At 43.2% G+C, this 20,725-nt stretch overlaps 2 protein-coding genes across 3 annotated transcripts; one reads left to right on the top strand and one right to left on the bottom strand.

Moving 5' to 3' along the window:
* The first annotated feature begins 3,450 nt into the window (after positions 1-3,450).
* LOC123092940 (homocysteine S-methyltransferase 1) lies at positions 3,451-7,365 on the top strand. The gene is made up of 7 exons (XM_044514796.1): positions 3,451-3,797; positions 5,396-5,452; positions 5,569-5,774; positions 5,889-6,018; positions 6,108-6,311; positions 6,733-6,804; positions 6,914-7,365. The coding sequence occupies exons 1-7, from the start codon at positions 3,642-3,644 to the stop codon at positions 7,061-7,063; spliced, it is 975 nt and encodes a 324-aa protein (XP_044370731.1). The 5' UTR covers positions 3,451-3,641; the 3' UTR covers positions 7,064-7,365.
* A 3,656-nt stretch (positions 7,366-11,021) lies between these two features.
* LOC123092939 (uncharacterized) lies at positions 11,022-20,282 on the bottom strand. 2 transcript variants are annotated; one of them, XM_044514795.1, is made up of 14 exons: positions 20,001-20,281; positions 19,879-19,927; positions 19,005-19,182; positions 16,873-17,195; positions 14,834-14,930; positions 14,451-14,754; positions 13,878-14,372; positions 13,695-13,790; positions 13,550-13,598; positions 13,344-13,466; positions 12,264-12,365; positions 12,088-12,179; positions 11,851-12,004; positions 11,022-11,632 (listed from the first exon to the last, which is right to left on the bottom strand). In XM_044514795.1, the coding sequence occupies exons 1-14, from the start codon at positions 20,153-20,155 to the stop codon at positions 11,387-11,389; spliced, it is 2,463 nt and encodes an 820-aa protein (XP_044370730.1). In that variant the 5' UTR covers positions 20,156-20,281; the 3' UTR covers positions 11,022-11,386. The 2 variants fall into 2 exon arrangements, with proteins under 2 accessions (XP_044370730.1, XP_044370729.1); XM_044514794.1 differs by having other exon boundaries at positions 13,878-14,754; positions 14,849-14,930; positions 20,001-20,282.
* Positions 20,283-20,725: the final 443 nt, after the last annotated feature.

Genomic DNA, 20,725 nt, shown 5'->3' with positions numbered 1-20,725 from the left:
GAAGAAGGAAATATAATAATAATCATTTTATTATTGCCTCTAGGGCATATTTCCAACAGGTAGGGGCACCCCAAAGACACGCAAGTTTCTCTTAACCATGTGCAGTGCCCCCCTCCATAGTTACACACCTCGATCATACCATCGTAGTGCTTAGGCGAAGCCCTACGCTAGTAACATCATCATCGCCGTCGTCATGCCGTCGTGCTGACGGAACTCACCCTTGTCCTCAACTAGATCAAGAGCACGAGGGGCGTCATCGAGTTGAACGTGTGCTGAACGCGGAGGTGCCGTATGTTTGGTACTTGATCGGTTGGATCGCGAAGAAGTTCGACTACATCAACCGCGTTACTAAACGCTCCCGCTTTTGGTCTACGAGGGTACATGGACACACTCTCCCCTCTTGTTGCTATGCATCTCATAGATAGATCTTGCGTGATCGTAGGATTTTTTTTTGAAATTATTGCATTCCCCAACAATACTCCGGCCTTTGCATCTGGATGATACATGCAGTTATTTTATTAATTATTCGCAAAGACCTTACAAAGTAATACACCAGTAAGTATGAAGCCATCATCTTGGCAACACCTGTGGCTACTCATATCCCCTTGATGAAGGGGTGCCGAATTTCCGAGCCGAATATCAAACAGACATCGTACCAAAGCCTAACATCTAAAGTCGGATGCCAGCCAAGCCACAATGTCGGGATTGAGTCACACACCGGTCCACGCACTCTCAGAGGTCGCCCCACCGTCTTCCACGATCCATCTCCAGAGCAGGTACTGACACACCAACCTTGCCAGGCTTGCAGTCGACGACACCACGACGCTAGACAACGCCACCATCCTGCACGTATCCATCCACATGAGCCTGTTGCCGAAACTCCACAGCGCCATGCCGCCGGGATCCGCCGTCGGCCTTGTGATAGATGTAACACCGCTCCTCCTCTTGTCCCCTTCAACCAACACTTACTCCAAAACGATGCCCCTAAGAGGGAGAACGACACTGAAGGCGCCGTCATCGTCCGATCCGGTAGACCCAGATCTAGGGTTTCCCCTGGAACATCCCGATCGAGTTGGTGTAACCTGCAACAACGATGCCTCAAGAAGGAAACGATGTCACAGATGCCACCATCGCCCGCCAAGACCGCACTCATGCGCGGTTTTCACCAGAAGCCGCATCGTGCCGATCTCGCGCCGTCTATGGATACAGGAGGAAGAAGACTTTGACAACCAAGGATGTAAATGTAATTTTCTTATATGTGCATTTGCAAGGACATGTGATTCTTTAAAGAATGTACTCTAAATTTAAGCATTCAACGAGGACCCTATAGCATAGGGACCTACTACTATATGATTCATATTGAAATCTCTACAAAAGTTTATATTTAAAAACGAAGGGAATAGTACTGTATAGCATGCAGCTGGACTAAGCCCTCGACCATGGTGCACGGCTCGAAGCCCTGGTTGCAACCCACGTTGTACCGGCAACGACAGGGTCGGCGAGCCACCATGGATTACTTTTATAAAATGGGCCGACACATACTTCGTTCAAGGCATATTCGTACCACACATATTCCTCGAGGACCAAACGTACCACACATCGCAAAGCCCTACGCCCGGCATGTGCGGTTTGCCGCATCGCTAAAACAAAACAAAGTCTGCTTCTGTTCGTGTGCCCCTGACCAACAGCTCTTGTCCCGGGTGGAAACACTCCGTCCAACGCCGAAGGCGCATGCATTCCTCGGAGCTCTCGTTACAACTTAGAGAATCCACCTAGCCGTTGGCACCACATGTTGGTTGGTAGTACCGGCAACTTCAGGGTGCCATGCTTCGTTAATAAAATCCACTGACAGACTGACTTGTACTCCATTCAACTTGGAGAGTCCACATAGCTGTTCCTCGACGACCAGACGCACCACAATCGAAATCGCGATGATGGGTTCCCATGGAAACTCTCTACTCCCTCTATCCGATGAAAAGTGTGTTGAATCATAGATAGACTTTAGGCCCATATGAACAATGATTCTTGCTTAATCTTAAGGCTCATGTAGAATATGGCAGTTGGTGAAAAGTTTAGTACCGCCTTATTAGTTGAGGAGAGTTGAAACCCTTTATAACGACTGCTCTACCACTTTCATTGGAAGTTTGGGGAGAGGAGTGGTACACGCGCACTCCTCCTCCTCCCCCGTTGTCTGCCTCGTCGCGGGAATGAGTCGTTCGACGATGATGATACCAAGAAGAAGGCCATGGACGATGCTGAGGCTGCTGCTGCCGCCGCCCCATTGGCCTGGCCAACCGGATGGAATGATCTATCTCATCACAGATGATTCGCTTCTACGTTCTGTACGTGCTAGTATGCTTAGGTATCGGTATGAGATGCATATTGTATTTGTCATGTTTACTGTTTAGTCGTGGATTAGTCTAATTGGAAAAATGCTAATATTTCCAACAAAGTGTATATATAATTTTTTTAAGACGAATTATGAAGTGAAGTAAAAAAATGCATTGAAAAGGTCCAAGCCATCATATCTCTCCTCTTTAATTACCAAACCCTGATGAGCTAAATGCATGTACAAATTAAAAAGACCATGTGTAGAATGTTATTGCGTCTTAATTATCGTGTGATGAGAGAGAAATATGTTTCCATACTTTCAAGTGCATTAAAAACATAGAAGCGAACAAATTTTGAAGTCAAATGTATATTCTTCACCGGACGGAGAGAGTATGTAGTAGCTTGGCACTCTGACTGATTGGTTAATCAGTCCGTGTCAAAAGTGAACCGATTCAAGCTTGGACCGTTGATCGTTGACAAATAAAAGAGATTCTTTCCCATCTTCAGACGGTGTAGGATGTATACGTACTTATTGACAAATAAACAGATTCTTGGTGAGTGAGTTGGTGGCACCTCCACCAAAATTAGTCATCCTCGGGCCTGCCCAACATCTCCCCGTGTCGGTGTGGTCGTCCATGAGCAACTGTGGTTCCTGACCAAGTACTGCACCGGAACACCTTTTGCACTATCTAGACTAGACTAGAGGTGTTTTTATAGTATAATATTTTCTTTCGGAGTAGTAGTACAATGAAAGGGAAATTTCACGAACTAATAAAGTTACTTGGCGCGGTCCTTGGCGCCTGCTGCACTGCAAGCGTGCCAGTTTCATGCAGGCTTTAACTCTTGCACCACACCATGCAGCACCATGCATGCACGCCTTAACTCCGCCGCACAGCTGGTTTCATGCTGCGGCCTAGCGTGTGCTGTCTCGTCGGGCGCGGTTCGGTTCAAACACCCAACGCAACGCTTGGGAGTAACCTGGACGTCAACCGACCCACGACTGCACCTACCCCATGAACCGGTCCGCGTACGTTGGGCCTTTGATGGCGCGATCTGCTCCTTTGCTTCCGCCCAAATTAAGTCGCCCCTCACCTAACCTTCCTTTCAATCCCCCCCTCCCCCCCTCCCCGTCTCCACCCGGCCAGCCAGCCAGCCTACTAGCTACCGCCGTTCGCCCGCCGCTATATATACCGCTCCGTCTCCCTGCCCGCTTCTCGTACCCATTTGTCTTCGCCCTCCTCGAGTCCTGGCCTGCGGTTTGTGCTGAGAGCTGTGTTTGTGCGGCCGTGTAATCCATCCTTAGGTTTGCGATGGCCGGGGTGGTGGAGGAGCTGGTGAAGAAGGCCGGCGGGTGCGCGGTGATTGACGGCGGCTTCGCCACGCAGCTGGAGGCGCTCGGCGCTGACATCAACGACCCGCTCTGGAGCGCCGCCTGCCTCATCACCAAGCCGCACCTCATCAAGGAGGTAACGCCCGCAACCCGACCCATTTACTCAACCGGCAGACGTGCCTGCCTGCACAATGCCTTCTCGTGACCGGCAGGCATGTCTATGATCTGTCTCTCGTCGTGCTCGCGGCAACATCACAATATGATGCACCAGCTGATAAATTACTAGTCCTAGTTAATTGGTAGCGTATTTAGTATCGTGTCTGACGCGGTTTGGCATGTGACCAGGGCTTTTGCTTTAAGGTTATATTAGCTACTGGTCAACTCTATCTCTACAGCTAATATGTGCAGATCAAAAGTAGTAGAATAAATCTTGGTGATGACCGGGACAATAACGCTGTTTTCATTTTCTTACTACCTACCTCCCGTAGCATTTAAAAAAGAATTGAAGAGGAGATCACCTACCTTTTTTGACGGGCAGAGGGTAAAGGGGAGAAGAGGAGCATAATTGGTTTGCTGCCAAAAATTGGCATGCCAATGTTTGGCATTGTGCCAAATATTGGCTACTATTTGGTTGCTTGCGAGTTGTCTTGCCCATCTCACATAAAATTACCAATAGTTGGCAATTCTTGATGCTGCCAATATTTGGCAATGCCAACACTTGGCAAGCCAAATATTGGCAGCAAACCAATTAGCCCGGAGATTACCCACTTTTACCAACGATCGAGAATCCAATATTCTCTCGCTGTTCAGATTTAGGCCCAAGTACCTTCACCAATTTGACTCGACTGCTTCATCGCATGACTTTCATAGTGCGTACACCTGAATTGTGTTGCAAAACGTCAACTTCAGATGAATCTCGAAGCTAACTCAACTTCAGCCATTGCTGTTGAGTACCACTGTCCCGGTAGTTTCGTTTACACATTCGACAACTTGAACTGGTGTCGGCACGTCAATGACCATCCACCGGAAGTAGTAATATTAAAATACCATCATGTGCATTTCGTTTAGAAACGAAAAGTGTATGAAAAATATTGAGAAAAAAGTGACAAAAAAACTAATAAGTATTATAGAAAAAGACTTTCACCCTGCTTTATTTATAAAGCAACAACCACTCGTTACAGCCATCAACACAACAAGAAACAAATAAATATTTGGCCTGTTTGAAATATTAATTATTTTTTGTTTTGTATAACAAGTATATATTACAAATACGTATTTGGGCACCCATTTGCTTGCAATGGGCTTCATATTTTTGCTGTGTGGAAGAAAGAGTGTGCCAATGGTATTTTTGTACTTTTGCATGGCTACATTACCAAAAATAGAGGTTTTAGGAGATAATCAAACAGCTTGACCCGGCTGTAACAGTGACAGATAGCAAATGATGCTTAAAATAAACCTGTAGTTATTCCAAAAAAACTGAATTAGCTTTGAGTCCAATGGCACACATATATGTTTTCTTAACGGAATTCCACTAGTGTGTGTGCTGTGTGAAGATGATCCAGATCCACAATAGACAATAGGAGGAAAAAATTTAACGGGAAAAGTTCCTCATGCATATAAATTTACTACATCCGTACCAAAATAGTAGATGTTTTTGTAGTTCAAATTTGAACTGTGAAAACATCAGATAGAAGTTTTGGTGTGAAGAACCTAACATCTTTTTTACAAATGTAGGTCCATATGCAGTATCTTGAAGCTGGTGCCGACGTCATCATCTCATCGTCCTACCAGGTACTCCTATGGCTTCAAAGTTCAAACACACATGAATAGAGGCTCCAATAAAAGTTCTCTGAATCTATCATCTTCCAGCCGAAGAGAAATGTCATCATGCCTTCCATTTTCTGCAGGCAACTATCCCGGGGTTCCTGGCCAGGGGACTGCTCCTCGAGGAGGCAGAAGGATTACTGCGAACCAGTGTCCAGCTGGCGCTGGAAGCCCGGGACGAGTTCTGGAAGTCGACGCTGAGAAAGTCGAAGCCCGTCTACAACCGTGCCCTCGTCGCCGCGTCCATCGGAAGCTATGGAGCCTACCTCGCTGATGGATCAGAGTACAGGTAAATAACACACGATGGAGTGCCGTTGCAGGAACACTGTAAATTAATGAACTCTGAAACATCCTGAGAAGCACACGTCGTTTTACAGTCATCGTGCAATTGGTTGTTTTGCAGTGGGTCATACGGAGACGACGTCACGGCGGAGAAGCTCAAGGACTTCCACCGGCGCCGGCTGCAGGTCCTGGCGACCGCTGGCCCCGACCTGATCGCGTTCGAGGCCATTCCCAACAAGATGGAGGCTCAGGTATGCTTTCTGCTGCTGTGATTCTAAGAATACTGGTTTAAAAAGGCCTGTCAAGTTCGTTTGCTGAAAGGAACGTACACTTTTTGTAGGCTCTGGTTGAGCTTCTGGAGGAGGAGGACATCCAGGTCCCGTCGTGGATCTGCTTCAGCTCGGTGGACGGCAAGCACCTCTGCTCGGGGGAGAGCTTCGGGGACTGCCTCCAGATCCTCAACGCCAGCGAGAAAGTCGCCATCGTGGGGGTGAACTGCACGCCGCCTCAGTTCGTGGAGGGCATCATACGCGAGTTCAAGCAGGTCTGCAGCTTCTTTCTTATTTGTTCAGCAATTATATATCCTATCACCTTTTTCTCCACAATGTACACCTGTTCTACGGTAGTCCGAAATCGCAAATCGAAACTGCTTCGCGCACGACGGCTGCGTGGCCGATTCATGCACGATTCAAAATCAGACGGTGTCCAGCAGTTTACTCCCACACACCAACGGCTTGATTAACTACATCGTCCACAAATCGTGCACATGGTGTCGTGTGTATGGCATCGTTGCAGTTCTCAAATACTCCCTCCGTCCCAAAATTCTTGTCTTAGATTTGTTTAAATACAGATGTACCTAGTTATGTTTTGATGTTATATACATCCGCATCTAGACAAATTTAAGACAAGAATTTTGAGACGGAGGGAGTATAATGTTATCTTGCTCGTGATTGATTCTCCAACAGCAAACGAAGAAGGCGATCGCGGTGTACCCCAACAGCGGCGAGGTCTGGGACGGGAGAGCCAAGAGGTGGCTGGTGAGTAGACGACTGACGCTACGTCGTACTTCATTCTAGTTATTACTTACTGACACATGATGCTCTTTAACGAGTGGCTTATACATTTTGTGATGCGAAATTGACACAGCCGGTGGAGTGCTTCGGCCGCAAGAGCTTCGACGTGATGGCGAGGAGGTGGCAGGAGGCCGGCGCCAGCCTCGTGGGAGGCTGCTGCCGGACGACGCCGTCGACCATCCGGGCGGTCTCCAAGGCGCTCAAGAGCAGGAACGACCAGTGATATCTTCTTCAGAAGTTCAGAGTCGCGGTCTCGTTTGAGGGTTATATTGTCCCGAGGAGGTGTAGAACTTCTGATGGTGAGTACTGCTGGCGTGCACCAATCGAATTTGGGCACTGGTTATCCAGGATTCGGGTATAGGCTGTGGTAGAGAAATATTTCTATATCGTTTGGATGTCAGGTTCTTTACCAAAATCAGTCCATCAGGGTGTTCGAAGATAGCTGCTCCAGATTTTGCCCATCAGTTTGTTGTCTAAGAAGATTATGATGTAATCATCATTTTCATCTGATTTCCCTCTAGTTAACCTAGCAATTTTTTTATGCTTACTTGACAAACCGTTGCCTCGTTTAAAAAATATCGACTGTGATGCAAATATTAAAAGCACTCGTTACATACTGAAACTAGTTAACTAGTGAAGCGCTTGCCACAAAGAATATTTTCTGAAGAACTTTTGCATCAAGTTACTTTGCACTTAACTTCGATTGTAGAAATTGAACAAAGAGCTTTTACAACCGAAGTTGGTTCAGGATGTAATTTGACATGGTTCAGGAAAGTTTAAAAAAATGCGGGGTGGTTTGAAAGTAATTTGCCATGAAAAATTAAATTAGCCATGATAAATTGCCATGTATGAAAGAACAAAACTCGTGAAACAAAATTAAAATTTCTATAAGTTGCAAAATTTCCCGTGTGAATTTTCAGGATTTTCTTATATAGTTGCCATGATTTTAGATAATGGCAACTATACAAGTGAACCCATGGCTGTCGGGCCTGCCGTCACGTGGTTTCGTTAATAGCGTTCGAAGGTGGTCCTTTCTGGCAATTCATTTGTGCAGGTGTTCTTTTATGCCAAATATTCAAAGTAAACTGTGTGATATGTACAAAACAATTAAAAAAATCATGTTGTACGGAACACACTTTTCTTCTAAAAATTGTCATGTGGTCAGTCCAAACATATTCACAACTTGCCATGTTCTGCACAACACAAGTTCACAAATTTTCCATGCGAATACTACAATTCTTTGCTCGGTTTGTGATCAATCTATCTTTCCATCATTCCTAACTCGAACGCACAATGGATCACGACTTGCAAAAAATAAATGCATACGTTGGGACTCAAACTCCCGACCCAATGAATCAATCTAACCTCGGTAACCAGCTAAGCTACCTAATGTTTCTTGTGAAGTCAGCATTAACCGTTCTCTTCCCGAGCGGTTGTCCTTTCGTTCCCCTTCCAAGGAGAAGAGGGAGGTGATCCCATCGTCCACGGCCAGACAGCCCATGGATTCCTCATCCATTTGTCTGCTGCTCCAGCCACAAACGGATGCGGTGGGGAATCCCGCTGCTCTGTGCCCGAGTGGTAGGCAGATTAGGGTTAGTTTTTCTATACGGTGGTGTCTTGGCAGCTGCATCACCATGGAGAATAATGTTTTAGTCACTCCAGTCCCGTCACAGGGCTTCTTCTTCAGAATGTTCTAAGGAGCTAATGGAAAGCATCTTGTAATAATGTCATCGTCGACTGGTGCTTCGTGTAGTGACGATGGCATTCTCAGAGTGGTTACTATTATGGCATCGGTTTGCGGGTTGCAGGTTGGCGGAACTATGTCGATAGGAGTTGATGGATCTGAGGCCCAAGGAGGATGGGGTTGAACCCCGGCTGACGCGCCACAACGATATGTGCTCTGTCGTCCGCAACGGTCCATTCTTCAGCGCACAATGCATTGATGCGATGGTGCTCTAACGTCTCTTTAGCTTGTGTTGTCTGTCTCCTACTCCTCCGGCAGCTACTTCAGTGACGTTACTGGTGAACGGTGGATAGTGATGGTTTGGTTCGGCAATCGATAAATTTCTTTTTTGTGGTGTGTATTTTGTGGTTCTGTCATGATGGTTGTCCTCTTTGGTGTTGTCGAGTGTGGACCGTGTGTGTTGTAACTTACAACTTTATATGATGAACATGTGGTTTTTGAAAAAAAACTTGTAAAAACCTTCATGCTTCGTTCTGTTTATACGTTACCTTGGGTGAACTATGTATACACACAGTTCGCTTCGTCCTTCACTATAGGGTAGCCATGATCGAGTGGGTCTGATCTTGTTCTTCTTTGGTTATGCACTAGGAACCAAAAAGAGAGAGAGATAAATACATGAGGCATCGGGATTTCCTAAAAAGAGCATCAGAAAGCAGGTCAGTGTAAAATCAGCATGTGGCATATAAGATGGCATTATGCATTTATGTCCGCTAAATTTTCTGAAAAAGTTCCATGATGTATGAAACAAAACAATTCAAAAAATCCCATATTGTACAGAACACATTTTCCCACAAAAATTGCCATGTGATCAGTCTGAACACATTCACAACTTGTCATGTTCTACACAACATGTATTCACAAAAATTGCCATGTGATTATTACAATTTTTCTAATTTGTTGCCATCATGAATGAAACAAACTTTACTAACTTTGCCATGTTCTACACAACAAATTTTCATAAATTTGTCACAACTTTACTAATTTTATGCCATGATGTATGAAACAAGCACTTCTTAGTTTGCCATGTTCTACAGAACACACTATCCCCCTAAATTGCCATGTGATCAGTCTAAGCATTGTTGCAACTTGCCATGTTCTCCCCAACACATTTTCATAAATTTGTTGTGTGATTGTTACAAATTTTCTAAAAAAAAAATCCATGTTGCAACTTTCCATGTTCTACCCAACACAAAATTTTCTACATTTTTCATGTTGTGCAGAACACACTCACCTAAAAATTGCCACGTGATCAGTCCAAAACATTATGCACAACCTTGCCATGTGACTCGTTACAATTTTCCTAAATTTTGCCATGACTTAAGAGAATAACTTTTTTCTAAATTTTCCATGTGTTCACTCCAAAAAAAGAAAAATCAAAATTTGCCATATTCGAGAGAACTGATCTTCATAAATTTTGTCATGTGAATTCTTAAACTTTGCCATGTTGTAGTAAACAAAAAGCGTTCTACATTTTTCATGTGACCAATACAAACATTTGTCTAGTGAAACTTGTCAACCCATACAATAGAGTTTAAAACTAGTCATGATAAAGTGGTAACCCCCTATACGAAAAAGTTGCCACACCAAGTTAAAATGATGCTACAATGGACTATCATGTATGGCAACTATGTTGGTAACTTGGCGAATGCATGCAACATTATTATTGCCACACAAATCTATCAAACACACAATTAGAACTAATCCAAAGTTGCCACCTAAACTTGGCCATCAAAAGGGGGAAAAGCTGAAAACAAGGCTTTGAAAACACAAGCTACCAGCCTAAAAAATGACATGGAAATTTGCCATGGAAGCACCTATATGAAGAAGGATAATTGCCGTCATGAATGCATAATGATGAACATGGAAAATGTTCCTCATCCCCGTTATTGCAATCAGCAGGAGGCAATACCTATATGAACAAGAAAAAATACCACCATGAATAACAATGACGAACATGGCAAATATTCCTCATCTAATCTGTTACAATCAGTAGGACGGCAATCCTATGGGATTCATCTCTTTTGTTTTTGAAAAGAAAGAAAAAAAATCTCTGCTCTGCCATCCTCGCCTCCCTCATCTGCTCGTTCTATCGATCCAGCGAAGCAACACATGGGCACACCATGCTTTCCCCTTTGCTCAAAATCAAGCGCACACTATCGGTGAGATATACTCCCTCCGTCCCATAATGTAATAAGATGTTTTTTCACACTAGTGGTGTCAAAAAATGTCTTACATTATGGGACAGAGGGAGTAGTCCACAACTCATATAAACGCTCCAATCCCACACTATTCAATACCTGCGATGATTATACCCATAACTCCAGCATGAAATGAACTAAAAAAAGAGAGGAGGAACTTCCCCGAGGTCGCTGCCATAGCTCAGCCCCCATGCGGCGGCGGGTCATGGTTAACATTTCCGTTTCAACAAAGATACCAATACACTTGAAAGTTAATGTCATCATGGATAAAACCATCTTCTTACAGCAGATACAGTTCTGTTCACTTATTCCAGGACCCATACGCTACAGTACACAATTTCAGTTCGATGAGACTAGCTAAGTGTACTAGCTAGCAGCCTTCTCCATGTTCCTATGACATAAGGTTATTCACATGGCAACTGCTGGCCTAACCACATCTTTGCAGCGCCTGTTAAACGAATACTATGTCATACATACAGGTGCACATGAATACCCACAACATGTTCTTGACATATCCATGGTGAACACTACAACTTTACAACACCCACCAAGAGGAAGGTTGTCTATGGACGCCACCAAGCCCATGTATACAGTGGAGACCTCATCAAGGATTCTCCAACTTGATTTCTTCTGAATTCAGCGGAACATGAGTTATGATCAATTCCCCCTCAGAATAACCATTCATTAGAAGCTTTCCAATCTTCATCCTCCAATCTGTGCTGTACTTCTCGTTCCACCTGTCATGAACCACCCGATCGCGGTAGTTCAGCAACGTCCCAAGCCCAGTGTTTGGTATCCAACCATATTCCTGCAAAACCTTCGCCTCACCTTCTGATAGATCTTCACCAATCTGAACAAAAAGATATTTAGATTACACCAATGGAAGCAGAACGAACATCATAAACATAAGATTTGCTGGAACTGAACACACAGTTAACAACTTGGGTGATGGCGACATTAAATTTACTTTGATAGATTGAAGATATACATAAGCATTTGTACACACACTGTCAGCCACCAGTTTTGCTGCACAAGACGGTGAAAGAAACAGGGAGCAAAAAAGCTTACCAATAGTGGCCTGTTTTCAATAAGAGCGGTTCTGCCACAGCTACTAAGCTTCATAGCAGTAACCATCCTTCGGATCTGCCATTCTATTGGCACTGATTGTAGAATTTCAAAGAAATAAGTTGCATAACCATATTCAGGACGCTCAAGAACTAGCCTGTGTAAAAAAATTACAAAGGAGTTGCATAACTATACACATCAATCACCATGTTGACTAGCATACAAGGTAAGAAAACTCACCTATTATGGCTTTTAAATACAAAAATGAAGGATTGCAAATCCCTGCACCATCCCCACTCCACAGGACAATCACGGAACTGAAGATAGCGCGACTACAAGAGATAGCGCTGTATCAAGCTAAAGAAGCTTGTATCAACTGGAAAATGCACAGATTATCCAGGGAGATGGATTCATACCTGCTCAATGAGAGAAATTAAGCAAGCTAAGCAGTAAATAGCCTTTCCCCCCTTCCCATGCTTGGCTACGGACTTCAACAAGGATGTTCTTTGTGGAAACAACTGCACATTGACGAGTAGCATTGTCATAATTACATATAAAAAATACCAATACCAATGCACAGCAAATACTTTTCATACATTAGATCACACCAAGATACAACTGCAGCAGCTAAAAAGGCATATACAAGAGCTGTATCCGTTTACTAATTTACTAGTTACATAAATTAACTCGTGGAAGCATCTACCTCAATGAAGAGTACACGATGGTAAATGCAGGACTATTCAAAACAGTATATTCAAGAGATCACTTGTCCATTTGTGGAATTCTACAGTACATTTATGTTATTCAGATCTCCAAAACTTGTTTGCGACTGAAAGGCTTTGTTGTTGTATTTATGTTTTCAGATCTCCAAAACGGGACTGAAAGGCTTTGTTGTTGTATTTATGTTTTCAGATCAATATGTCCGTACAGTGCCAGCGGTATAGACTTCTTTCTTGAACTGCTTTAAGTTTAGGGTTCCACTCCCTATAAGCTGAAAAATTTCAGATGGGCACCTGGCAGCTGCTCAATGTTCTGTACTTCTGTATTTGTGAATGACAGCATTTGCTAACAGGAAGCTCTCAACATCAATGTATGCTGGATATAATTAATATGATTTCCATTTTTCAGAGATTGAGTTTCTAAACTCGAGAACAATTAATTCAAGATAAAAAAAGTAACATTTTTACAAAAGAGATAGCATGCAACAATTTTTTTCTGGATTTGTTCACAGGACATTTATTAGAAAACCACATGATCTTCTGTAAGGTAAGGTGAGTAGGTATTGCGGCAGTCAATCGTCGAAATATAGCAATTTGACTTTTGCTACCACCCCTCAGCAAAGTGACTTTGCAGTTCAAAATACGCGCTCCTTTTGCTAAATTATGTATCATAAGTAAAAATATTTTATATACTATGTTTTACTTAAGTGCTATTTTCTTTTCAAGAAAAGAAGCATCAGTTCGTGTTATATTAAGTAGCACTCTAGAACAGCTTACTTTTGTAATCACATTTTCAAGGTCTTGAAAGTCACTTTCTGTGCAGTCTGGAAGCATTTCATCATCTTCTACAACGTCATAAAGTTTAATCTCTTTGACCACTATTCCTTTGTCCAGAAGAATCTACAGGCAGGAAAGGGCACAAAGAATCACAAAAGCTGTCATTATTGCTTTTAGATAGAATTATGTATGTAGCGGAAAGGTACCTGTAGAAGTCCTGGAGCATCTTCTTCAAGAGCCGTTTCAATCGAATCCCTGCACACATAGTTTCTGTAAGCATAATTTCAAAGATAGCATTAACGTACAAACAAATAGACCATGCAGTCCAAACAATTAGACCATGCAACATACGTCGCAGTTTTCTTCTTCCTCTTTTGCCTAGAAGGGTAAGGAATACCCTCATCATTTTTGTAACCATCTTCTTCAAGCACCTTTTCACTTGAATCCCTGTGAATGTCATTTTTTATAAGCATAAATATGAAATACTGTGCGAACATTAAAAAAAGTACTCATACTGCACACATTGCAATTTACCTCTTGTTCCTTTGTCGAGAACAAGGTGCAAGGCCCCCATTGCAGTTCAGAGTTCTGGTATGAGGTTTTTTCACAATAGGCTCCATACTACTGATAAAGCTGTTCTCACATAAGCCAGGCAACTCATACCCACTTAGTTCACTTTTTACTCCTAAAGATGGTAGTGAGTCTTCAGCATCTTTTGGCACACATTCCAGAAGAGAACCAGAGACCTTCAGGCCATTGTTGTTTGAGTGGTGAAATTTCACAGAAGGAGATTCAGAAGGATAAATCGCACAACCGTCTAATGCAGGCTCCGTTTTTACATCAACCAAATAGGTCCCAGAATTTCTCGGTGCCAGCTGAACGTTTTCATCTCCACAAGCCGGTGTTTGACTTAATAAGAGCTCAGCACTAGAATTAAAAGCCTTGTCATTCACTGGACCTTCAGTATCCTCAACTGGAATTTCCTTGCCATTCACAGAACACTCCCTGTAGGTTGTTCCTCCATGATTTCTGTAACCAACATTGCAAAACAGAACATTAATCAACGTAACACAGATAAAGTCATAGACAGCTAAAAAAGATCCATACATTTCCTCACTCTCACTTTTGGGAACTGGCCCACTTGTTTCAGCATCCATTTGCATGGATGAATTTCCCATATCATTCAAAGCACACTTTTCAGCAGATACCCTAGCAGAGCAAGAACGCATGTCTGCTAGAAGGATTCGGTAGCGCTCTTGCAGAGACATGTGATCCAGCTCAGTTTCAGCCTGGTCATTAATTTGGTTTTCATGATTAACATCTGCGGTATCCAAAACATGTTTGAGGGAACATGGTTTGTCCTGATCAGGATACATCTCAACCAGCATCTGTTCCCGGTTGTTTCCATTGCCTGGAAAGGAAATCACTGTCACAATCTTTGGAACGGAAAGTACATTTAAAATAAGAAAACTACAAATGAAGATCAAAACCTTCAACAAAATTACTTTCAGTAGCCATATTAACAGAAAGTTTTTCCAATTGTGCGCCCTCTTTTTCTTTGGAATCATCATCAGTCACAGAATTATCCTGCACATATATCCCATAAGAATTAACCATCTATTTACAAATGACAACCTACAAAACCAAACATTGTAAGCTTTAAAAAGTAGGAAGCCTGATGATTTCTAAAAGTTAACAAGAAATGGTAATAAATACATAAGAGTTGCTCTTACCACAGTCAGATAAACTACAACGAATTTTTTTAAGGGTAATAATGAAACTTTAACTACACTGAGAAGTTAAGACACAAGGCATTAAACATGACAAAGGAATGCAGAACAGGAAATAATAACTAGTGCAACGACAATCAAATTGATGCCAGAACAAAATATAGGAGAAAGAGCAGGTATTCATACAAAAAGCTCCAAAGTCCAAATACAATATCATTACTTCTCTAAGTAGTGCTGGAGCAACATTACTTTGAAAAGTTCTTCTTTCAATTTCAAGTAGGATAATAAGGTTCAAATAAAGTAAACATAAAACAACAAGAGAACATTTCAAAAGAACAAGACAACGGCCAAAGGGTCAAAATTATGTCATTCTGCATAAAAAAAACTAAAAATCCTGCAATATGGCCCAAAAATGAAGCCTAACAGGCAGTTTAGTGAGAACAGGTTATCAGTGAACAAATGTAACATAAAGATCTGCCCCGCCCTAGCTGGCTAAGCCAGGGATAGAATGGGAAGATATACCTTGTGGTCTTTCTTCAAAAAAGAATGATACAAGTTTTTAGCATCTCAGAAAAAGAATGAGGAGATATGTCATGTTTATCTCCTTATAGGCGAAAGTATCTTCGCAACAACGTTTACATGATGATAAAGAAAAAAAAAAGCAAGAGAATAATATCAAAAGTAACATCTAAATTGATCGGCATAGCATTACCCTGCATGGAATATTGTCGGGATAATAAATAGCATGTATCATAGTTACCTGATTCACGATTTGTTCAGTTCACAATTCGAATTCGCTACACCCTATGAGACAGGTTTGATGGGGAGTACATCTTCGATCCGCAAATTAGAGATCCGGTTCGCGAACTTGCTATCTTGGATTTGGAAAAGGCTATTATAAGATTCGCATGCAAATGACCACAGAAGATCCTAGCTCCAGTTAGCATACTTGCTATCTTGGATTCAGAAAAGGCTACTAAGATTCGCATGCAAATGGCCACTGAAGATCCTAGATCGATACTAAATGAAAAATAGAAAAGAATGTAGGTTGGCCCAGCACAAACAGGCCCACGAGGCCATGACCTGCACCAGTAGTTCCCGATAGCCTCCTCTAACTTAAGCCAGCGCCGCCGCCTCCATGCGATTCGGCGTATCCTGCTCGTTCTCCCTGCTAGCTCCCATCTACCGGAAGTCGCCGCTGCTCTCTCCTGTAATCCCCTCCTACTCATAATCCTAAAGATGGAGAGTAGCATGTCCTCCGCCGTGCATCCGCGGAGAGCAGGAGGGGCTGCTGTAGCATGCCAACGACAGACCAGCCGCCGGATCTTGGCCACTGCCAGTCCACCGTCTGCTGTGCCGACCACCGGGTCTAGGCTGCTATCTAGTCCCCGCTGGTGTTCGACAAATCAGGCAGCGATTTCCGATCGAACCGAGCGAATTTGAACTCTGATCTAGATCGGAGTTCAAGGCCTCTCCCGGCGAATCTGGTAACTATGGTATGTATTTCCTGGTAGCTTTGAAAAATAACTATGCATATGATTATGATGTGAACAGTCAAACACTGAAACCCACCAATAATTGCCTGTTGAGCACAATCATAAATAGCAACTCATTTCTTCTTCCCAACTAATGTGTAAAATTCATGGTGCCACTTTCACCAACTTGAAAGGGGAACTTTTCAGTTTCCAGTGCATGATGAGACTGTCTAAACAAGATACTGGATGAAAATGGTATAGATAATAATGGTCACCCCTTCACGAGAAAATCTAACTGTGATGTACCATAAGAACAAATAGTACCTGTGCAGATTGAACAGGAGCTTTTGAAGCACATTCACAATGACATTTCTGCGACTTGTGGAATATCTTTGAAAGAACTAGTTCGCCTTCATTCTCCATCGTGTTTTTGATATGATATTGATGCAACTCCCAGTCAGTTCTCTGAGGGCTGTTCTTGAAGGCGTACAAGGCAAATATTTCCTTGCAACCTTGTAGACCCCCATCTAAAATTATTGATCTGGAGGGGCCACTTTTTTGCCAGCTGATATCTTTGTCATTCTCATTGTTGTGTAGGTTTACTTTTTTGTGGAAGAAGTACAATGCATGTCCATCTTGCCTCATACCTGTAGAATTGCAGCCAAATGTACAATTGCTAGTTAGTGAACAAACAAGCAAACAAGAGATGTAAATATATCAGTGTGGATTTTCGGGACACGGTGGCAAGCGAGAATGACATCGAGTCTGTCTCCCAGTGCATGCAGATCCTAAATATAGCTGCTTAGTGAATACGACGCGGAGCCAATTGTTTCTCAAATAAGTAATACCCGGGCAAACAGTATAATACGTACATTGACGGTCTGCATTAAGTGGAATCCGAATAAAGATCGATGGACAGATGGTAACCTCACTACCAATCCTGTACAATTTTTCTGGATTAACTGGATTGCATCTCCCTACCAATCCAGACCGTCGATACAAATTTTCTGGATTAACTGGTTTGTGTACGCTTACCATTAATGGACACATCGACGGTCTGCATTAACTGGATTGCATCTCTCTCTACCAATCCTGTACAAATTTTCTGGAATTTCTAGCAGCGGAGAAGATGGATAGATGGTAATCCGTCTGGATCGTGGAGTTGCGCCTTGCGCCCAGTTCCCGGATTTAGTTGTTTTCGGTGCTGATGCTACTCGGTTAGACACTGTGGTTGAGGTGACAGAGGAGGACTCGTCGGAGGGTGATCTATACAAAGCATGGCACTGGCGACTGAGCAACAACGTGTACGATTTGTATTGATAGTGCATGCTCTGACAATATTTAGTATGCGCAACGTCGATGGGGTCTTCATTACGTCTGGCTAATGAGAGTAATAAGTGAGAGGGGAAATCATGAGGTACAAAAAGTTCTATGTACTAATTAATAGTTGTCCAGACTGTTGGTACATAAATTCTGTCTCTGGCAGTGTGTGCATAATTAAAACTAATAACTCGCTATGTATAATTAAAACTAAATAGCTAATAACTCGCTATGGATTGATGCTGATTAAGTAGAAATAAACTACATAGAGGAGGGAGATATAATCGATTGTCTTTTACATAGCTATCCTCTTAATCGATCGATGGATTCTTGATTAGGGTAGTGGCCGTCTTCAGTGGAGATGGATGAGGAAAATGCAAATGACGAAGAGGTTGAACCAACTGGGAGAGAAATATAGTGTAGCAGGATTTCAGAGAGATCAGAGCTGGAATTTTGGAATTGGGAGCGTTGTTTAGTCATTGCTTGATCAAAAGATTACTTGGCCAGACCTTTGGCCGTCACTGTGCTCTACTGATTCATCAGAGGCACTAATCTGCTGCCATGCTTTTGCTGCGAGGAGAGCAATGAAGGCGGTCCTGTTCAGCATTGTCCCTATTCGATGTTATACATACCATAAACATGAAATGCCCGACAAAATTGACATATCGCCCTAACAACAATCAAATGATCCTACGCCACATTATACACACATTATGATTGGATCTCAGATACCATGGAGGAGCCGATGAACTATTGTGCATATGCATACAGCAGCACATGAGCACGAGGGTGAACAAGAGGAGGAAGAAGGGGAGGGGAGAAGAATGACTGAATGAGAGAGGGGGAGCTGCGAGGTGGAGGTAATAAATCCATGGTGCATGAATCTGTTGAACAGCTGCTAAGCTTAAATGAGAGTGTGTCGCCAGTGGGTAAATGAGGTGGGTCGGTGTCATTATTGCGCTGTGGAATACAACCTTAATACACCATCGCTCCATTTCTCTCTGTGTTTATACGTGAATAGTTGTATGAATAAAGCACAAATCTTGGAGGATTGAACGGTGAAGATATGGACCTTGCCTGGCACCATGTCTCAAGGTGCATTTTCGGTAAATACATCCCATAAAGAGTAAACATACCTGGCATATCTCGAGGATGGGTACAGCCAAATCTTGCACCTTCATCACCATATTTAATAAATTCACTGATGAATGGATGACGATGAGCCAGGCCATTCCCCATTTCTGCAGCCAGATGCCATAGAAGATCACTGTCGCTAGGATTAAATTGCGCACCCCTTGGTAACCCTGGCCAACTCTGCAATATGACAAGCACGATTCAAAAGTCAATAAGTAATTTAAGATGTCACTAAGCAGCTCCAATACCATTGCTTCGTAGGAAAGATCTTGGCACATTTGAAGGTTACAAGAGCAGATCATTGAATGGCTCAACTTGGTAATGAATAGTATGGTACCAATTTCAGCAAGTGCGCACGTAGAACAAAGTTCTCTTCAGTATCAGGTGATAAAAGAAGGTTCATAGGCATAGTAAAAGCAATTGCATGGAAATGGGTTGCTAGATAAGCAGGGCATGACAATGTGGGTGCAGTATCAGGATACATGACATATTTGCTCCCTGCCTACTTCAAAAAAAAAAAATACTCCATCTTAAGAGTTTGTAACCGTGAAGGTGGTGCCCTGACAGGCATGGATTATAAGACGGATGGAGTAATCTTTATGGCTAAAAATGTGGACGGAATTATGTCCACAGATGATGCAGGGTTGCAAAAATTGGGGAAAGCCCGTGCTGACCAAATTATCCACTTGCCAAAGTTCAAAACAAAATTTCCTTTCGAGATAAGCGAATTCATGGGCACTTGCACATCCACGAAAGAAAGGGTTAAGAAGAAATGTGGTTCTAAAGCCTAAACCCATCCCCAAGACCCAGGAAGATGGAATCTGCAAAGATTGCAACTTCCAACAACCACGCATATAAATCGTTGAAGAACCGCACCTGCTGGGCCGCTCCACCAATACCCTCCGGGGCGGGGGTAGCCTCGCACCTGCAAACCAGATAGGGATCACGACACGCAAAATCTCGCACAGCAGAAGGGCAAGAACGAGGCGCGCACGTACCTGCCAGGCGCCTGAGGCGAGGGTTCCACCCGCGGCGCCGGTGGAGGCCGAAGAGGGCGGCCACGGCGCGGGGCGGGGGGGAGGTGGTCGGAGTCGGAGTAGGAGTCGGGGTCGGGGCCGAGGAGGGGAGGAAGAGAGTCGATGTCGAAGGCCATTGTCGGATTAGGGTTAGAGCGGGAGAAATGAGGGAGATTTAGGCGAGGAGAACTGTGATACTGCGGGTAGATCGAGTTTTTGGCGATAGGAGGGCTCAACTCAACTCAATCCCACCCAACAAGCCCAAAGTTGGGCAGGCAGGCCTTTGGTTAAATTAGGGTTTTGGTTTTGTCCATTTTGGCCCGTGATCAGATTACACGTGAGCTGTTATCGGCTTTCATGTAAATTTGTTGTAAAACGAAGATTTGCCTCAAAAAATAAAAAATAAAACAAATTACTACAGAAGGTTCAGATGAAGAGAGGCCTGAAACAAGGCAAAAATTATTCAATGGTTTTTGCTAGTAATATTTTAGGGTACATTTGGATCTACGAAGAGAGCACGTATATCCCATAGATGCGTTCATGCATGTGTGGTACTCACACGTAGCAACTCCCACCGAAAGTTTAAGTGTACGACGTTTGGATGTGTGGCAAAGGTTATCCTAGACTTGCCATGCAAAGTTTGTCGTTTGGTATCGTTGGAAAATATGAAAAACCCTAGCTTTCAATGGTGATTTTGTCTGTCACTA

Source organism: Triticum aestivum, chromosome 4B (assembly GCF_018294505.1).
Source record: "Triticum aestivum cultivar Chinese Spring chromosome 4B, IWGSC CS RefSeq v2.1, whole genome shotgun sequence".
Taxonomy (NCBI): Eukaryota; Viridiplantae; Streptophyta; class Magnoliopsida; order Poales; family Poaceae; genus Triticum; species Triticum aestivum.
The sequence above is the reverse complement of the archived record's forward strand: the minus strand, read 5'-3'. Positions and strand labels throughout refer to the sequence as shown.